This window comes from Nilaparvata lugens, chromosome 4 (genome assembly GCF_014356525.2).
Source record: "Nilaparvata lugens isolate BPH chromosome 4, ASM1435652v1, whole genome shotgun sequence".
In the NCBI taxonomy this organism is placed as follows: domain Eukaryota; kingdom Metazoa; phylum Arthropoda; class Insecta; order Hemiptera; family Delphacidae; genus Nilaparvata; species Nilaparvata lugens.
The window spans coordinates 17,043,408-17,062,851 of record NC_052507.1 but is presented as its reverse complement, the minus strand read 5'-3'; the positions used below and the strand labels follow the sequence as shown (position 1 = coordinate 17,062,851).

General features: G+C 33.3%; 1 protein-coding gene across 3 annotated transcripts in view; it reads left to right on the top strand.

Annotated features, from left to right (window-relative positions):
* LOC111045239 (gastrula zinc finger protein XlCGF57.1-like) overlaps positions 1-19,444 on the top strand; it is a 57,730-nt gene that overhangs the window by 35,194 nt on the left and 3,092 nt on the right. The window contains exon 1 of one of the 3 annotated variants that reach the window (XM_039426770.1): positions 12,690-13,138. The exons of 1 other annotated variant lie outside the window; for it this stretch is intronic. In XM_039426770.1, the coding sequence (XP_039282704.1) occupies positions 13,127-13,138 (12 nt within the window). In that variant the 5' untranslated portion in view covers positions 12,690-13,126. Of the gene's footprint in view, positions 1-12,689; positions 13,139-19,444 lie in introns of those variants that run through there. One more of the 3 variants, XM_039426769.1, reaches the window with a different exon arrangement.

Genomic DNA, 19,444 nt, shown 5'->3' with positions numbered 1-19,444 from the left:
CAATGAGGTTGGCGGCTAAACACGTTACTTAGTAGCTCAGAAAATAAAATTGTTACCTTTAATGGCGTCTCATTCGGGTATGGCGGGTTCGCAGTGGACTGTAAGAGTGGTCTCCTCGTTCTGGTAGGCGGTAACATGTTCAGATAATCAGGATTCACTTGCACTGGCGATGATAAATACATGGGCCCATGTTGTGGCGAAGAGATTACACAAAGAAGATCCAACTCTAGATATTTAGTGGAGTACTCTAACAATAACTTTTCCCAACTAGTTGCGGTAGTAGTTTAAATTCAAACAAGCGAAGCGGTAATACATTTATGACTTTTTTAAAAGGAGAAACAACCGAGAAGCGTCAGGGCACCAAGCTTCCTCAAGCAGTTACAAGTCGGAAGAGAGCTGGTAAGCAAAAAGGCGGGGGAAAAAAGGGAGAACAGTGCCAACTACATATAGAACTAAGCGATCTTAGAGCGGCTGATGGCAGTGGCGCACTAGATGGCCGTGGGTGAGCGTGGTCGATTCAAATGGCTTGGCCCATACAGTATCCATTGAATTGTACAGACATGTTTGATCGAAAATGAGCGCTTTATGGGGTCGCAGAGTATCGCCAGCCCTTAAAACCATCACAACCAAAAAATTCGGACGAATTGGGCTATTTCGTCAAACTGGGACAACGACAAACTATAGTGAGGTCCACGTTATAATGGCAGTGTAGGAAGATAGGAGAAAAGGGTTGTCAGATCTCAGCCTTGCCAGCTGATACTGGTATATCTGATGAATTTAACTGTTCATTGTTGTTGAAAATAGTTAACAATATTTTATCTGTCAAGAAAATATATTTTTTAAAGATGTGATAATAAATTTTCATGATCGAGATTAAGTATTTTGTCAATTGGTTGAATTTCTACATTGTTGATGAACGATGTGGCAACATCGCAATGCGTGAGAGAGATAGTGCCATCTGCATTGTTGAACGATAGACAAAGATAGCAACACCATTGCAAGTCACACACTGCCATTATAACGTGGACCTCACTATAGGTCATTTCACGCACATGACAAGCTTGGTTTACTCATGGAAATCCACGCAAAAAATTCTATTGACCAAACATAGGCAACGTTTTCCAACTAGTTGAAAGTGGTAATTTATTAAAGTATCCTTACTCTTTCAAAAAATAATTAATACAAATAATAATTTCATTTCAATATAATATTAACGTTTGTATAAGTAATAAATAGTATTCAATTTCATCCATCATATTGAACTATCAATTTCGAGTATCTGGTCACTCAATGTCAACGGCTCGGTCAATAGAATTTTTCTATTGAGTAGAGCCAGGATGATGATCATTAATAATATTAGAATTACTGACCTATGTCATGTGGTAATTTGAAACCACCAAATATTTTTAAATGAGCCAATAAAATGTAATAGAACTATAAAATTGGAAAGAAGGTTAGACCTATCCAAAGAGTAAATCAACTCAAATCAAGTATTATTAGCGATTAGGAGTAATAGCATTATCAACAACGATAAGAAAACATGTATTATTGTGATTTAATAATTATGAGAACCCATTGGTAAGATCAAAAAATTATAAAGCGGCATAATTATTATTGGCGGATTACAAAAAAATAAAATAAAATGCATGAACATTGAGGTTAGAGTTACTTGTTTACGTTTTGAAAAGAATTAGTCGATCTTGGATAAATCGATAATTATTAGAACCAATACTGAACGAATCAGCTGATTATTCGATCAACCCATATGACCGGTTGAATCATATAAAATTCACTCATAAAGGATATATTATGTATACTAAAGGAAGTCGATGTGTAGAAATACAAATAACTATTATTTCTGTATAAACATTTGTTATAATCTAAAAAAGCATGATAAATCAAGAGTATACAAAACTCATATAAAAACTAAATGTATTATCTATTAAAATCGTATGTTACGATTTATTTATGAATTCAATTTAAGATAAACACTCCATATATTTGTATAAAAACTTCTTTTATTTAATTTTTTCTATTGTAAAGCCGAGGAAGCCCTGATTCCCAAGGCAACCAATTGTATTGAGTCTATTAAATTGAAGGCCAATCAGAGAGTAGCTTACAGAATTATTCTAGGAAGAGGCAAGTTTTTCTAAAAACCTCCTTCTTCTGGCTTAAGATCCCAACCCGAGAGGATGCACATGGAGTCTAGGGTCTTTTCTTATTCCTTTTAAAAATTTTTAATGAATTATTAAGCCAAACCCTTTTTTAAATGTAATGTATGTTTGTTGAATGTTAATTGTTTGTGAACTCAGTGCTGTCAAGGAGTTCGTAATTGTAAAGATTCCCATAAAAATAGCTTTAATTCGAAAGAAACTTATAAAAATCTGGATCACGCGTTAGCCCAGCAGTGACGAAAAGGAGCCTACCTAATTAATTATTGGAAATAATTAATTCAATCCACGAGAACATCCAGAACTTCAGTCAGTGAGTGATAAGTCAAACCAAATGAGCTCATTTTTTCTACGTTCAGTGGGGTAATAATTAATAAAAAAGCGCTATTCCAATTAATTTGAATTAAAATTAAGAGTCACCACGTGTTGAACAATATCACTTAGTTCACAAGAACATTTTATAAATTTATTTATTATATGTAGGAAGCTTACTTCCATGCACTGCCCGAATTCATATTAAAAGCCCTGAGATCTCATGTTTGAATATTAATTTATTAAATATTAATTTTGTAATTGAACCAAGTATATCATATCAAACTTATAGACCGAACAGGTTTTTATTGGTAGAATTTTGTATTGATTGGAAGTCTAAGTACCAGTATTAAATATAATATATTTATGAATTTGAAACTCATTATTGTGAATATTAGCAAAGCCTGTGATAATTATTCAGATTTTAAAAGTAGATTATTTAAGTGAATTATAGATTTATCGAATATCTTATGCACATCTTTTTTGTGGGAATATATTTTGTGTTTTATGTCAGCATACAAATCGTAGAAATTTATTTTATCCTAGTTCATCTCGTGTTATATAGTTTGAGCTGTTTTGGTACCAACAAATATCTAGCAGCATTTAAAATTATTGAATCAATTATATTAACCTTATTCAAAGCACTCAATATTTATCATCCTTTGATGATATTCATTTTATCAGCCAGAACAAGTATATTAAGAAATTATATTAATAAGGTTCCAGTTATATCATATAAGGATCCAGAGAGCTTCAAGAACTGGCGTTGTAAGTTCTAAGGAATTTTGAAAGGGTATATTGGTGAATACTTGTATTCACGACGAGCGTTTTAAGAATCAACTAGAAACAACTATAGTTGGTCCTGATTATTCTCTAGTGGTACATGGTTACTGATAATCAGTCATCAAATATTCTTTTAATTTCCTTACTGGTATTCTTCAAGAACTTCATAGAAGCAGCGGTAAGAATTATCAATACCTGGTCCTTGAACCTTATGGTGATTATTTGTATTTATAAAATTCATGTTTCTACCACTGAGCTAGAGCTGAGGTTTGAACCCAGTAATTTTGCGAGCCGGAAGGCCTTAATTTTTTGTGAATTTATTCGCAAAAGAGGGAATTTAGAGACTGCTCTTATAAATACCAGAAACATCGTATTATCTGTGAAGGAATTGCAATCCACAACTTCTCACAATAGCTTCATAACGTGGGACTCTATCATAAGAGATAACCCCCCCAGGAGCACAACTTCACACAATGGCACCCAACCAGTGGAGCATGATGAAAAGCTTACCTACTCAATCTTACTATCAATGATTAATGAAATTATTGATAAAACTGAAAGCTGCAAGAAACATAATCTGAAGTTGTTTCGACAAGATATATCTGATAATCTATTGTAAGTTCTGGCTAAAATAATTGAGTTGCTCTTCAAATTAAAATTTTTCAAGCTGCATAAATACAGACAAACTGTATCACACGAGTTTGATAACATAATTCTCATAATAGAGAAAATTGGATGGAAATTTCCATAAAAGTTATAGTAAAAATTTGATTTTGATCTTTGAATCTAGACATTGTATGCTGACCAGGGTTATAGGTTATTTGAGGCATTATAATACTATCGTTATTCAGGAGGATAAGACCCTAATTAAAATTTTAAGAACTATATTAGTGTAATTTGTAAGCCATATCTGTCTATGTTGATAAGCGTACCTGTAGCACTAGAAGGTCTTTTTGTAATATATGTACATGACACTTGAAACTTCAACACAACACAATTTTATCCAGACTAGGCACTATCACTGAATCCATTTTAATATTCCTGAGACTTGGCAACACACTTGGCTATTTACTCGAAGTATTCCATAATAACGTCACCATGAACCAGTCGCCGGCTAACTCGCAAATTTCCTACTTCAGCGAACATCCCCAAAACTATGTAGCCACGACACCGGCAAATCAACAGCCCCAGGACGATGCAGCGGAGACCCCACGAGAGAGAGAGGGAGGCAGCATATGCTCCATCAGTTTCGACCCGCAAAACTTAGCCCAATTGTCTTCTACGAAGATTGATAACGTCGTCGATGCGATTAATTCCGATGAGAGTCCGGCTGAGGGAGATGAGGGAGTGAGGGCGTCCAACCCGGTACCGGCGTCTTCGCAGATCGCCCCAAGCGCCGCCGAGGGAACGGAGAGTGCCGCCACCCAATCGCCATCCGATATCGCCAGTCAACCGCCATCCGCAACCACCAATCTAGGAAAAGGCAACACCACATTAAATTCTTCAGTCGGATATACTACAAACTTCATAGCAAACGATTCTATAAATGAATTTAAACTCTTGCTCAGCCAAGCCTTGGAGGGAGTGACTAAAAAAATACAAGAAGATATCAATGAAAACACTCAAACATCCAAGGATCAGCTGTTCACTACGAGGACCAGAATGATCAGTGCCTATTAAATCATCTAAGTTGATACCCCGAATAAGAGAAGATCAAGTGTCATATAAATGTGAATTGCATGTAGAGATATTATAAAGATATTATATTATTATTATTTATGTATAAGCTATTAAGAAAATCACTAAAATTATCCGCCAAATGATCAAACCGCATAGTTACCACCAAAAGCATTAATCCCAAGTCTCAATGTATTAGAGGAATAAGAAGTTCTTGTTGATAAAACCTACCAAAGATTATCCTTAAAAATATCCATTATATGAAAACAAAGCCCAATTTCTGCAAGAGAATGAAATGAAAATGTACAAGTCACTGTTCTATGTTGAGGGAGAAAATATGTTATACTCTGCAAGTCGGAGAATTATCAGTTTGTTAGGTTGGCAATGATTTTGCACCAACATTCAAATGTGCTTCTGGCCTGAGGGCAGAGCGTGGATTAGAAAAAAGATTTATATTATGTATGGAGGAGGAGATAGTTTATATTGTGTATTGTGTGTAGAAGGAGATTGGCCGATGTAAGGCGTATGTATTTGAATTGAATTTATTTATTGTTGTATATGTTGTTGAATTGTTAGGAGGTAAGATTCTCAGTAGAGTTATTAGCAGACTTTGTAACATGTATGATTTCTGATCCAAAACCAACTGGATCATAAAATTTATATTATATTCTCGAATTGTCGTTTTAAATCAGAAATCAGAGGGTGTTTTGTGTCACGTGGTAATTTGAAACCACCAAATATTTTTAAATGAGCCAATAAAATGTAATAGAACTATAAAATTGGAAAGAAGGTTAGACCTATCCAAAGAGTAAATCAACTCAAATCAAGTATTATTAGCGATTAGGAGTAATAGCATTATCAACAACGATAAGAAAACATGTATTATTGTGATTTAATAATTATGAGAACCCATTGGTAAGATCAAAAAATTATAAAGCGGCATAATTATTATTGGCGGATTACAAAAAAAAAAATAAAATGCATGAACATTGAGGTTAGAGTTACTTGTTTACGTTTTGAAAAGAATTAGTCGATCTTGGATAAATCGATAATTATTAGAACCAATACTGAACGAATCAGCTGATTATTCGATCAACCCATATGACCGGTTGAATCATATAAAATTCACTCATAAAGGATATATTATGTATACTAAAGGAAGTCGATGTGTAGAAATACAAATAACTATTATTTCTGTATAAACATTTGTTATAATCTAAAAAAGCATGATAAATCAAGAGTATACAAAACTCATATAAAAACTAAATGTATTATCTATTAAAATCGTATGTTACGATTTATTTATGAATTCAATTTAAGATAAACACTCCATATATTTGTATAAAAACTTCTTTTATTTAATTTTTTCTATTGTAAAGCCGAGGAAGCCCTGATTCCCAAGGCAACCAATTGTATTGAGTCTATTAAATTGAAGGCCAATCAGAGAGTAGCTTACAGAATTATTCTAGGAAGAGGCAAGTTTTTCTAAAAACCTCCTTCTTCTGGCTTAAGATCCCAACCCGAGAGGATACACATGGAGTCTAGGGTCTTTTCTTATTCCTTTTAAAAATTTTTAATGAATTATTAAGCCAAACCCTTTTTTAAATGTAATGTATGTTTGTTGAATGTTAATTGTTTGTGAACTCAGTGCTGTCAAGGAGTTCGTAATTGTAAAGATTCCCATAAAAATAGCTTTAATTCGAAAGAAACTTATAAAAATCTGGATCACGCGTTAGCCCAGCAGTGACGAAAAGGAGCCTACCTAATTAATTATTGGAAATAATTAATTCAATCCACGAGAACATCCAGAACTTCAGTCAGTGAGTGATAAGTCAAACCAAATGAGCTCATTTTTTCTACGTTCAGTGGAGTAATAATTAATAAAAAAGCGCTATTCCAATTAATTTGAATTAAATTAAGAGTCACCACGTGTTGAACAATATCACTTAGTTCACAAGAACATTTTATAAATTTATTTATTATATGTAGGAAGCTTACTTCCATGCACTGCCCGAATTCATATTAAAAGCCCTGAGATCTCATGTTTGAATATTAATTTATTAAATATTAATTTTGTAATTGAACCAAGTATATCATATCAAACTTATAGACCGAACAGGTTTTTATTGGTAGAATTTTGTATTGATTGGAAGTCTAAGTACCAGTATTAAATATAATATATTTATGAATTTGAAACTCATTATTGTGAATATTAGCAAAGCCTGTGATAATTATTCAGATTTTAAAAGTAGATTATTTAAGTGAATTATAGATTTATCGAATATCTTATGCACATCTTTTTTGTGGGAATATATTTTGTGTTTTATGTCAGCATACAAATCGTAGAAATTTATTTTATCCTAGTTCATCTCGTGTTATATAGTTTGAGCTGTTTTGGTACCAACAAATATCTAGCAGCATTTAAAATTATTGAATCAATTATATTAACCTTATTCAAAGCACTCAATATTTATCATCCTTTGATGATATTCATTTTATCAGCCAGAACAAGTATATTAAGAAATTATATTAATAAGGTTCCAGTTATATCATATAAGGATCCAGAGAGCTTCAAGAACTGGCGTTGTAAGTTCTAAGGAATTTTGAAAGGGTATATTGGTGAATACTTGTATTCACGACGAGCGTTTTAAGAATCAACTAGAAACAACTATAGTTGGTCCTGATTATTCTCTAGTGGTACATGGTTACTGATAATCAGTCATCAAATATTCTTTTAATTTCCTTACTGGTATTCTTCAAGAACTTCATAGAAGCAGCGGTAAGAATTATCAATACCTGGTCCTTGAACCTTATGGTGATTATTTGTACTTATAAAATTCATGTTTCTACCACTGAGCTAGAGCTGAGGTTTGAACCCAGTAATTTTGCGAGCCGGAAGGCCTTAATTTTTTGTGAATTTATTCGCAAAAGAGGGAATTTAGAGACTGCTCTTACAAATACCAGAAACATCGTATTATCTGTGAAGGAATTACAATCCACAACTTCTCACAATAGCTTCATAACGTGGGACTCTATCATAAGAGATAACCCCCCCAGGAACACTACTTCACACCTATTAAATAGATAACTCAAATCGACCACCTTCTCTGATCAGAGCCTATAAATATCTTAGTTCTGTTTCCAATACAGTTAGATACTAGAAGGAGATGTAAGAAAAAATGATATTAGCATTATGTTTTCATAAATTTATTGAGTCCCTGAATATGATGGAATTCCCCAATTTAAGAATATCACTAAAACTAATGATAACACCTATAAAACACTTTTAATAGGCCTATTTAATTTTCAGCCTTTCTAATGTTACTACAAACTAAGAGGAATACAGGTTCAGTGCTGCCAAAAAATGATAGATGTAAAATAGGAATAGACCCAGTTTGTCTTTCACTGTTCCACTTTTGTGGCGTCCGTAAAAACTGACAATTTTTTTGGTGAGTGGCGGCTTTCAGGGCAGATGCAGATTTCTGTCTTTGGGCAGATGGAACTCCGGCGACCTCGCTTTATTATGTTTATTTTTACATGTTTATTATATACATGTTTATTTTTATATTACGCAGTGGCTACAGTTATGGTAACCGTAGCTCCAGTTCGCGTTCCGGTAAAATTATGACTTCGTTTATGCATTCCCCAACAAACTTCGTTCGTCACAGCACTTATTACCGGAGCTTACCGTAAGCTTAGTAGGTATATATGCGGATGTATGGTCTAACATATCTGAATAAAGCATAATAATATTAGAGCAGCTGAAAATTGAACACCAACTGAAACTGAAAGTATGACTTCTGAAGTTGTTTCCTAATCTATCTTTTGGGGTTTCGAGTAAAGAATCTCCCCACACCCCCCTCCAAACCATGAAAAAAATCGGGAGTTTTGGTAATAAATAGCTTGAGCCTATAATGATTTGTTTAAAGGCTCTTCGCATAGCTTTTTCCTTAAACTTACTTTTTTTTGGTCTATGTCACTTTGACATACTTTTCATCACACCACCATGAGTACATTTGTAGATACTTATGTGTACATTTGTACTTAAAATTCATCATTATTATAAAAGCTTATCATGTAAAATTGTTTTTTCTTTTTCACTACTATATTTTATCAAATCCTGGAAGGATGTAAACTTCATGATTGAAACGATAGGCTACTTGGAAATCATAAACATGTGACCCAAAACCACCAACACTACAATGCACATGTAAATAGCAGTAGCCGCGCATGCGCAAATGTTTACCGGACCGCGAACTGGAGCTACGGTTACCGTAACTGTAGCCACAGCATTTATATTAAACGGTGTACACACGTACGTTTGCCTCGGGTGAGCATACAGCCTTGTACACACGTCCGTACAGATTCGCGCGAACAATCGTATGTACATATGCCTCAACATTCACTGTACGTCCTTGTGGACGCGATCCACGTTTGCCTCGGCATTCAAAAAGCTATCTGATTTGCAGACGACACGAAGACATGGTAGATGTAGATTTTCCACATGACAACAATGGCGTCATTCCATCATTGAAGATCACAAATTGCAGCAGTATCATTTTATTTCAATGACTTATATAATAACATCAAAAATAAAACTTGACAAACGATGTTGGTGGGTTGAACGATTGTAGGTTGAAGTAAGGAAATAAAGTGCTACTTGGCATAAGATTGACAGTTCAAACTTTATTAGGTTGTCAAAACATTATCTTGTTAATATAGGCTACTGAATCTAATTCAACTAGTTATCTAAACAGTAATGATATCATCATGAGGGAATCAATAACTCCACAAGAACGATTGGCTCTAACTTTGAGATTCTTGACATTAGGCGATTCATTTGTTGGTTTCCAATATCTATTCTGAATCTCAAAAAAAGAAAATTCCTACAATAATTCCAGAAGTTTTGATGACCTAATCAAAGCACTTAACACTGTCTCACAAAATTGACAGTCTTCTTTATGGAAATTAGCCATAAATTGAATCAAATACTAAATTGCTGCCCATTTTAAACTAACTCTGCTCATACACATGACAAAACAAGATTCTCCAAAAGATTAGCTTCAGGATTTACCTTTAAGGGAATACTAGTTCAAAGTTTGAATAAATCTCTCTATAGATAGCCTAGCTATCTAAAACGTATAATATCATATTGAAGATTACAATTTTAATTAACAACTCTGATTGATAACATGAAACAAACACAAGATGATTTGATAGCCACAGTAAAATAATATTTGAGCTATACTTTCTTGTAGGAATCCTTCAGAGAAGCTTTTTTCACTTAAATTATGCAGTTCTAAATTTGTTAATCATGATACAAATTATATATTCCATGCATGTTTTTATTTAAATATTTGACAATCCACATATCCTACAAAATTACAAAAATCCTACAATTTACAATTAGTTATTGGATCACAATTTGATTTGTCATTTATTAACCTAATTCATTGGAATTAGGTTATGACGCCTTCAATGTTTACATTTTGCCTCACCCATATGGCAAAATCGCGTCCACACGTACATTCAATGCTCGCCCGAGGCGCCTTTGAGCACGCCAAAATACCGACAGGGTTCCGGTTCGCCCACATGCCTCAGCGAACAGTGTCCACACGTGCGAATGCAAGCCCATACACGTATGCTCACCCGAGGCAAACGTACGTGTGTACACCGTTTACGTGTATGGGCTTGCATTCGCACGTGTGGACGCTGTTCGCTGAGGCATGTGGGCGAACCGGAACCCTGTCGGTATTTTGGCGTGCTCAAAGGCGCCTCGGGCGAGCATTGAATGTACGTGTGGACGCGATTTTGCCATACGGGTGAGGCAAAACGTAAACATTGAAGGCGTCATAACCTAATTCCAATGAATTAGGTTGATGAATGACAAATCAAATTGTGATCCAATAACTAATTGTGAATTGTAGGATTTTTGTAATTTTGTAGGATATGTGGATTGTCAAATATTTAAATAGAAACATGCATGGAGTATATAATTTGTATCATGATTAACAAATTCAGAACTGCATAATTTGAGTGAAAAAAGCTTCTCTACAGGGTTCCTACAAGAAAGTACCTATAGCTCAAATATTATTTTACTGTGGCTATCAAATCATCTTGTGTTTGTTTCATGTTATCAATCAGAGTTGTTAATTAAAATTGTAATCTTCAATATGATATTATACGTTTTAGATAGCTAGGCTATATCTATATCTATAGAGAGATTTATTCAAACTTTGAACTAGTATTCCCTTAAAGGTAAATCTTGAAGCTAATCTTTTGGAGAATCTTGTTTTGTCATGTGTATGAGCAGAGTTAGTTTAAAATGGGCAGCAATTTAGTATTTGATTCGATTTATGGCTAATTTCCTTGAAGAAGACTGTCAATTTTGTGAGACAGTGTTAAGTGCTTTGATTAGGTCATCAAAACTTCTGGAATTATTGTAGAAATTTTCTTTTTTTGAGATTCAGAATAGATATTGGAAACCAACAAATGAATCGCCTAATGCCAAGAATCTCAAAGTTAGAGCCAATCGTTCTTGTGGAGTTATTGCTTCCCTCATAATGATATCATTTGTTTAGATAACTAGTTGAATTAGATTCAGTATATTAACAAGATAATGTTTTGACATCCTAATAAAGTTTGAATTGATAATTTTATTAAATAAATCAAAAGAATTGTACCAATTACATTAACACAAATTTTACATAATGTAATAATTTACAGGATTTCAATAAAACAATAAACAAAAAGCCAAATATAAATTTAAATCAAATAAATAGCATTTTTATTAAATTTGAACTGTGTGTAATAGTAATTAATTATATTTCTACACTGTCAAAAACATAATTGGCATCGGTGTGGACCTAGAAAAGGATAGTACCACCGGCTATGTCGAATGATAGACAAGGATAGCAAAACCAAAGTTGATCAAATACTGTCATAGGCCTATACTATGCAAACGGCATTTTAAATATAAAATACTGAAACAATGAGTAGAACTTAAACATTAATACTAGAACTCAACAATTTCCATAAAATTAGGTTATTGTTGATAATAGCCTGTTACCTTAAACCACATTATTAACACTGAGTCTCAAGTTCATTTTGTTGATTCTTGTCATTTGAATCCAATTGTAAAATAGAATTCAAAATCATGAACACAAATTAAAGATTCAAATTCAAATTACGAGACACAAGTTAATCAGTTTGTAGGCTACAACTACAACAAATTTTTTGCCTTATTTAAAGCTATACTATATCGATAAAGTACAATGTATCGATAAAAGAATCTCGATATGTATTGCCACATTCCTGACGAGACCGCATTTGTCGTGTCATGAGGCGACAGATGCGGTCGAAAAAAATGACCCTGTTTGTCGTCCACCCACTTTGTCATCAACCCAGTTTGGCGCTATACCACAGAATAGATACAGAATGGAAACTTGTAATCAAACGCCCATCTAACCAATGCTTTTTACATGACCCCAATACTAAACACGTCACGTGACCTTGGGAAGTTCCAATCCTGGTCTTCTGATTGGCTCGTGGCAGTGAACGAGATCATATGATCCGGATCATTAAAGTGATCCGTACCTACCATCAATACTATTACAATGCGGCGCTTCCTAACAAGATGGCGGATTTTGGCGTCAGGGTATAGCCAAGTTTCCGTACTGTATGTATACTGTTGATACTGGCTATACCGTCTGGGCCGACTTAATCGAGATCAAAACATAAAACCTATTCATTAGAGATGGGAAGTTCGGATCAATTTACTGATTCGGGTCAGTCGTTCACGTTCACTGCCGCGACCCGTTCAAAAAGACCCGTTCAATTGAACGGTTAATTTTCTATAGCTTTCCTATAAACAAGCAAAAAAAAAAAAAAAGAGGCCCACCACAGTTGATGTGTAAAGACAGTAAAAACAGGGGTTGACCCCAGTTGATGAACGGGTCAAATGAACGGGTTTTTTGAATAAATGTGATCCGGATCACTCGTTCACCTAAATGACCCGTTCAATTCGAACGGGTCATGACCGAACGACACATCTCTACTATTCATAGGAAAAAGTATTAAATTTCCTGGTATTTGAGTATTTGTCCATTTAGATAAATTTTGAATGCTATTGCTCTTTTAGTATTTAAAATTAAAAATGAATTAATGATATCATTTCAACTGCAATGAATTTAGAAGTAAGTAGCCCAATTCATATTATTATGTTGAATAGTTGTATGAAAATCAAAAACCAAGTCCGACTAACATAACCTGTAAAACCAATTAATTTCGTTAATTTCTAATATTTTTAGGAGTTCTAATAATTAAAGTTTACTTATTTATTTATGATGAATTAAAAGCATTCAAAGCACTATGCTACAGTAGCCTACTAATAACAGAAAACTTATTATTTATGACTGGTTGATAATGAGGTAATCCATAATATATATATATATATATATATATATATATATATATGCTATGCCCTGGGAAAAATTGTTGGTAATTATTCAGAACGGACACATCAATTTTTACTATTTTTTTAAACACTTCAAAAAAATATTTTGAGACAACTTCAATCCACTGTTTAACACTCAAAACTCCAATGCAAAAGGAAAAGCTAATCTCACCAAATCAATCCCAACCAAACCTTACTATTATTATAGTGAGGTCCACGTTATAATGGCAGTGTTTGTTTAGCAATGATATTGCTATCCCCGTCTATCATTCAACAAAGCGGATAGCTCTATCTCTCTCACGCTTTGCTCTGTTGCCAAATCATCTTCCAACAATATAGGATTGGGGGCACTTTAGTTTATGAATCTAGCATTGAGACCTACATAGATCGATAGAGGAGGTCAAGACGAGATCAACCATTTATAACATTGTTGTCGATTTCCAAGGATTAGCTGAAAAAACATGGCGGAAAGTTCAAAATTTTTATTTTTAATAATTTTTTTATGGCAACAATATGTTTTAAACTAGTGCAATCTTATGTAAAATTTGACGAGGAATCCAATGAAACTAATTTTTAATTTCTTGCTTAATAAAATAAAATTGATTATTTTAAACGAGAATGAACAATAAAACTGTATCAGCTATCGTCTATAGAAGGCATTGACAAGACAGAGGATCGGCAACGTTGTTCTCGGAACCTTTCTCCACTGCCATTTTAATATAGACCTCACTATAGAGCATAATTATAGAGCATAATATCCCTATGCAGATGATGTCACAATCATTGTCAGAGAGAAGAATTGTTCCACTGCTCATCTCACATTACAAGGAATTAGGGAGAAATTAAATATTGGGTTTAGAAATAATGGTTTGGTTTTGAACCCTCTGAAAATTAAAATTGTTCACTTTAGGATAAGAAGGAATGATAGCGATGGTGTGCACGCTGGTGGGGGTGATGGGGTTGAAAATGTAGACTCAGCTAAGTTTCTTAGCTTGCTTGTGCAACATAATTTGGAATGGGAAGACTACCTACAGAAATTACAGCAAAGACTCTGTTGTGCTATTTACGCCATTCGTACAGTTTCAACAATTATAAATTTAAAGACAGGGCTTTTATTATAACATGGATACTTCCTTTCAATTATAAGGTATGGCATAATTTTTTGGGGCTCCTCCACTGGCGCATTAAACATTTTTAAAATCCAAAAAAGAGTGATTAGGAATTTAACTCACTCTGGGAGGAGAGACTCTTGCAGGCCCATATTTTGCAGACTCAACCTTTTAACCCTTCCGGCTTTATATATGGTTGACATTTTGAATGTACATGAAAAGAAATAGTGAGATAATTGCTGACAACCATCCCATTCACAGGTTTCCTCAGCGTAACAACAATCTTTATTTGCCCAAGCACAGACTTACCACCTATGAGAAGGGAGCCTTATATTCAGGCATAAAAATATATAACTCTTTGAAAAACGATTTGAAAAAACGGAGACTAATTTGAAAGTATTCAAAAATAAAATAAGTGATACACTATTCAAGAGTTGTCCCTATAGTGTTGAAGAGGGAATGAGGTCCTTGTCTGGTAGTTTAGACATATTGGTTTTAAGAAAATTAATATATTGGAAAATGTATTAAATAAAACCAATCTTGTATGTAAAAAATATATGTAATTGACAGGTGGCATGTTGTGTGAGTTTCAATGAAGCTCACATATACACAACTAAGCGCCATGAATAATAATAATAATAATTCACCACCGCCTCAAAGAAATAGTGGATGCACTGATTGCGCTCCTCACAATCATTATCTTCTCTTAAACTGGAACTTAGCCAGGGAAGTCGGTCTTTTTTACACCAAATCTAAAAAGATCATAAAATTACATACAAAATGGTGTTATAATTTGAATTTTCCTAATTTTTTTAAAATTTTGATTAAGGCAACCACATGATTGTCCAATCAGTTTAGTGATATGAGAAAAAACATTCTGGAAAACATAATCAAAACCATACATAACCTTGATTAGTGAAGAACGTTAATTTTAGAATGTATATTAGAAGGTATATTTGAAATGCAAAGAAAATAATGTTGTTCCAAGTTAAACAAAATATCACATAATCAAATCCATAAGTTTTATAAGGAATAGAGTAGACTAAGTAGGTATATCTTTTTAAATACCTGATGCATCCGTTCTAAACTTGTACCAAATTTTGTATTTTGAAATGCAATCTCCTTTATCTAGGAAACATAAAAATATAGAATAATTATTTATTATTTTGTCAGAATTAAGTTAATATCTGTAATATTTATAAATGTTGATATTTCTCAGCCTAATGTTGACCCCATAACCTAACAATATTATGCCAGTGACTAGGGATCCCAGATGTGTCCTCTTTTTGAGCACTTGAAAAGTGCCCGGGAGGATTTTTGGCAAAATGCTAATATGTCTGGGTTTATCACTTTATCGAAAAAATTCAACTATATTTTTGTCCAAATAATAGGATTTATATATAAAAACAAAATGGCACTCACTCACTGACTGACTGACTCACTCGCAGAACTAAAAATCTACCAGACCAAAAACGTTCAAATTTGGTAGGTATGTTCAGTTGGCCCTTTAGAGGCGCACTAAGAACGGATTTGGAAAAATTTCCAAAGATACGCCCAAAATCTGCATTTTTCCAGAGTTTTTAGCGTTTTCTCAGCTTCATCGAGAACAAATGAACAGAAAATGTTCAAATTTAGTACAGAAGCTTAGCTAGGGTGTAATAATGTTTTGTTAGAAGGAATTAGCAATAACGTTAAAGATACACCCAAAAATAGTGTTTTCCAGCGTTTTTTTGCTTTTTCTCAGATTTATTGAGAACAAATGAACAGAAATTGTTCAAATTTAGTACAGAAGCTCAGCTGGGGTGTAATAATGTTGTTTTAGAAGGAATTTGAAATAACGCCAAAGATACGCCCAAAATTACCTTTTTTGCGTTTTCTCAGTTCTTTCATCAAGTAATAATGTTCAAATGTAAAAATTTAATTTTCAAATTTTGTACAGAGGTTTATAGCAAGGGTCTAAAAATTTTGTGATGAGGTAACTTTAACCCTTTCTGGTCCCATGATTCCATCTGGAGTCATGTTATATTCTTGTCTCCTATAGTCGTCGTTTCAGTCCAATGATGCCTTTTGGAATCAAGATGATTAGTTCAAGTCTCTGTCACCAGAGCTCACTACCGCTACAGAGCTTCTGAACTGAAATTCGTAGGCAATGTGATGTTTGTTGGTTATGTTCATGACTGGAAGCAGCTGAATCAACTAGCAGTTTTACCAAAAATATTTATTGATTCCTATTGAATATTATTTATCAGGAAAATTTCAGGCACGTTGGAACATCTTCACGAGAAACTCCATGAGGCTAGTTTGAATATTCTACTCTAATTCGGAGAGGTTTTGAATAAAATATCACATGATTCCAACTGGAGTCACTGGCCTAATCGGAGCTACTGGTTTCAGTAGTGAGGCAACCAGGGCCTACTCTTGAAACAAATGTATCAAAACTATTCCCTCTTATTTATTCTTCAATTCAAACTATTTTCGTATTTGAAAGATTCAACATGCTACAGTTCAAATTATCTTACAATCTATTTTTTTTTCTAATTATCAACTTAGGCTAGTTCATAATAAACTTTGAAGTTTAGTATTGTGCATACTTATCATCATGTCCAAAGTTGATAAGTAATCAAGAATAACTTATGTCTCATGTGTAATGATTATCATAATTCACATAAAAGAAATTTAATCACTGCATAACATATAGGTTAGTGATAACAGCGTTCCACTTATGAACGATTTATGGAGATATTGGCGGATGATGGAAGTAGGCAATTTGAAATGATATTTGACTGATATCAATATCATTCTGAATTTCAGAATGTAAGAAACACCACTCATTACAGTAGAACTAAAGGCAATTATTTTCTTCTTACTAGTGAATAATTACTGATATAATAAAATATACTCTTCTTCATTAGTTGCAAAAAAACAACACCGCTATTGACTGTATTTTACTTGATGATATTTACATAAGCAATGGTTTATCATTGATGCAGACATAGCAGCATTGAATCCAGATGAATATCTAAATATCTAAATGATATGTGAATAGATTTATCATAATTATAAATATTCTACAAAAATATAAGAAATTCCAAAAAAGCATTTCTGTGTTCTGGATTGAACCTCAAGTTATAACACTAGTGTATCCAAATTGCAGTCTTGTGAACATTTATTGTGAATATAATATAATATTTAATGGATTCTTATAGATAATTTAAAAGCACGTTAATTTGAAATTTGGTTCAAAATGGGGTGAATATGAACATACCATCCCAATATTTCAAAACATATTTACTATATTACACTCTAATTCAGTACATGTATAATGAATGAAGCTGGAAGACCACTGATTCCATCTGGAATCATGTAGCTTTTCCCCATTTTCCAGAAAAGAAAATGGATGAAACATATTTTTGAAGTTGTATGGGTCAATAATGAACTATTTTAGGAGTAGGCTAATGAATTTTTTCAAAAAAAATAATATAAAATTGGCCTAGAAAGGGTTAATATATAATCAAAGATATGCCCAAAAACAGCGTTTTCCAACGTTTTTCTCAGCTTTTCCGCGTTTTCTCAGCACTTTGACTTTCTGATGGAATGAAGCATGCTCAAATGAAAAATGCAGGCGAGCGAAGCATGCCCGCTGATCCCATTTTTGGACGATCCAGTCGGGGGTCCAGACGGCTCGCCTGACCAGTCCAGACTGGCTAGACGGATATGGCAAGCGAAGCGAGCCTGACGGCTAGTCTATTTATATTTATAAGGTTTATCTTTATATGTTATTCAGAATAGTGGTAATTCTAGGGTTAAAAGCATTACATTATAATAAGCTATTTGTAAATATTGTAGATAATTTATTTCATTTCTTGAATAGTTGTAATTCTAGGGTTAAGAGCATTAAATTATAAGCTATTTGTTAATAATATTGTAGCTAGAAATATTGTGATTAATTTATTTTATTTCTTAAATAAATTTATTTTGTAAATAAATTGTAAAAGATTCATGTTAAGTATTATTCCATGTTTCTTTTAAAAAATATTCTGCTACTGCACCATGATTCCATGAATCAAATGGATGTGATTTCAATAGAGCCTAAAAAAATTTTTAAGTGGAATCACTGCATTCTTGAAAAAAATATTTCTGGAGCATTTCCAAAATAAATGAGCTTAATGATAATATTACAATTTACCAAGATTAATTTGTTTTAATAAAATAGCTTCATGTGAAACTTTGAAAAGCTTATAGATAGATTAGACAAACATTTATTTTAAAATGTCCAATACTTGGAAAAATCATATTAATATGTTTTTTTTTTAATATTATGATATCTAGTACTAAATTAAGACAATTCTAGTTGTTATAAAGTTGCTGGAGGTTCACTTAGAAGTCCTAAAAACTCATTTCAGGATTCCTCTATTTTTCCTCAAAAGTGTGCTCTTTTTCAACCACAGACCCCTGGGATCCCTACCAGTGCCTCACTTGGAGAAAGCTCTGTTTGGTTGGGCTTCTTTTGTTGTGTTAACTCTCAATCACAAATTGAATGAATCTGTTTTAAATTATAAAATACGAATTGATTAATTAATAAGAACAAAAAATACCTGTTTAACCATAACTATTGTCAAATTCTGTAGCTTAATAATGTGAAACTGCAAGTTGATCAGTTCATTAGTGATGATGTGTCAATCACTATTTCATTGCGTCATTAGCCTATTTCCTATTCCATGCATGTATAAGCCAATTCCTCCCTTTACAATATTACAGATGAGGTTATGATTATTAGGTTCAATCTGCACTGCAAACTTCACAGTAGTGTTTCAGGGTCTACCTCCTAGTAATCGTGGGGAAAGTCAGAATCAGAAGCACTTGGTTTGAAGTTGATGAAGTCAAGTTTAAACAATCTTTGGTTAAAGCAAACCCTCGAGTAGGATTCACATTAGTTA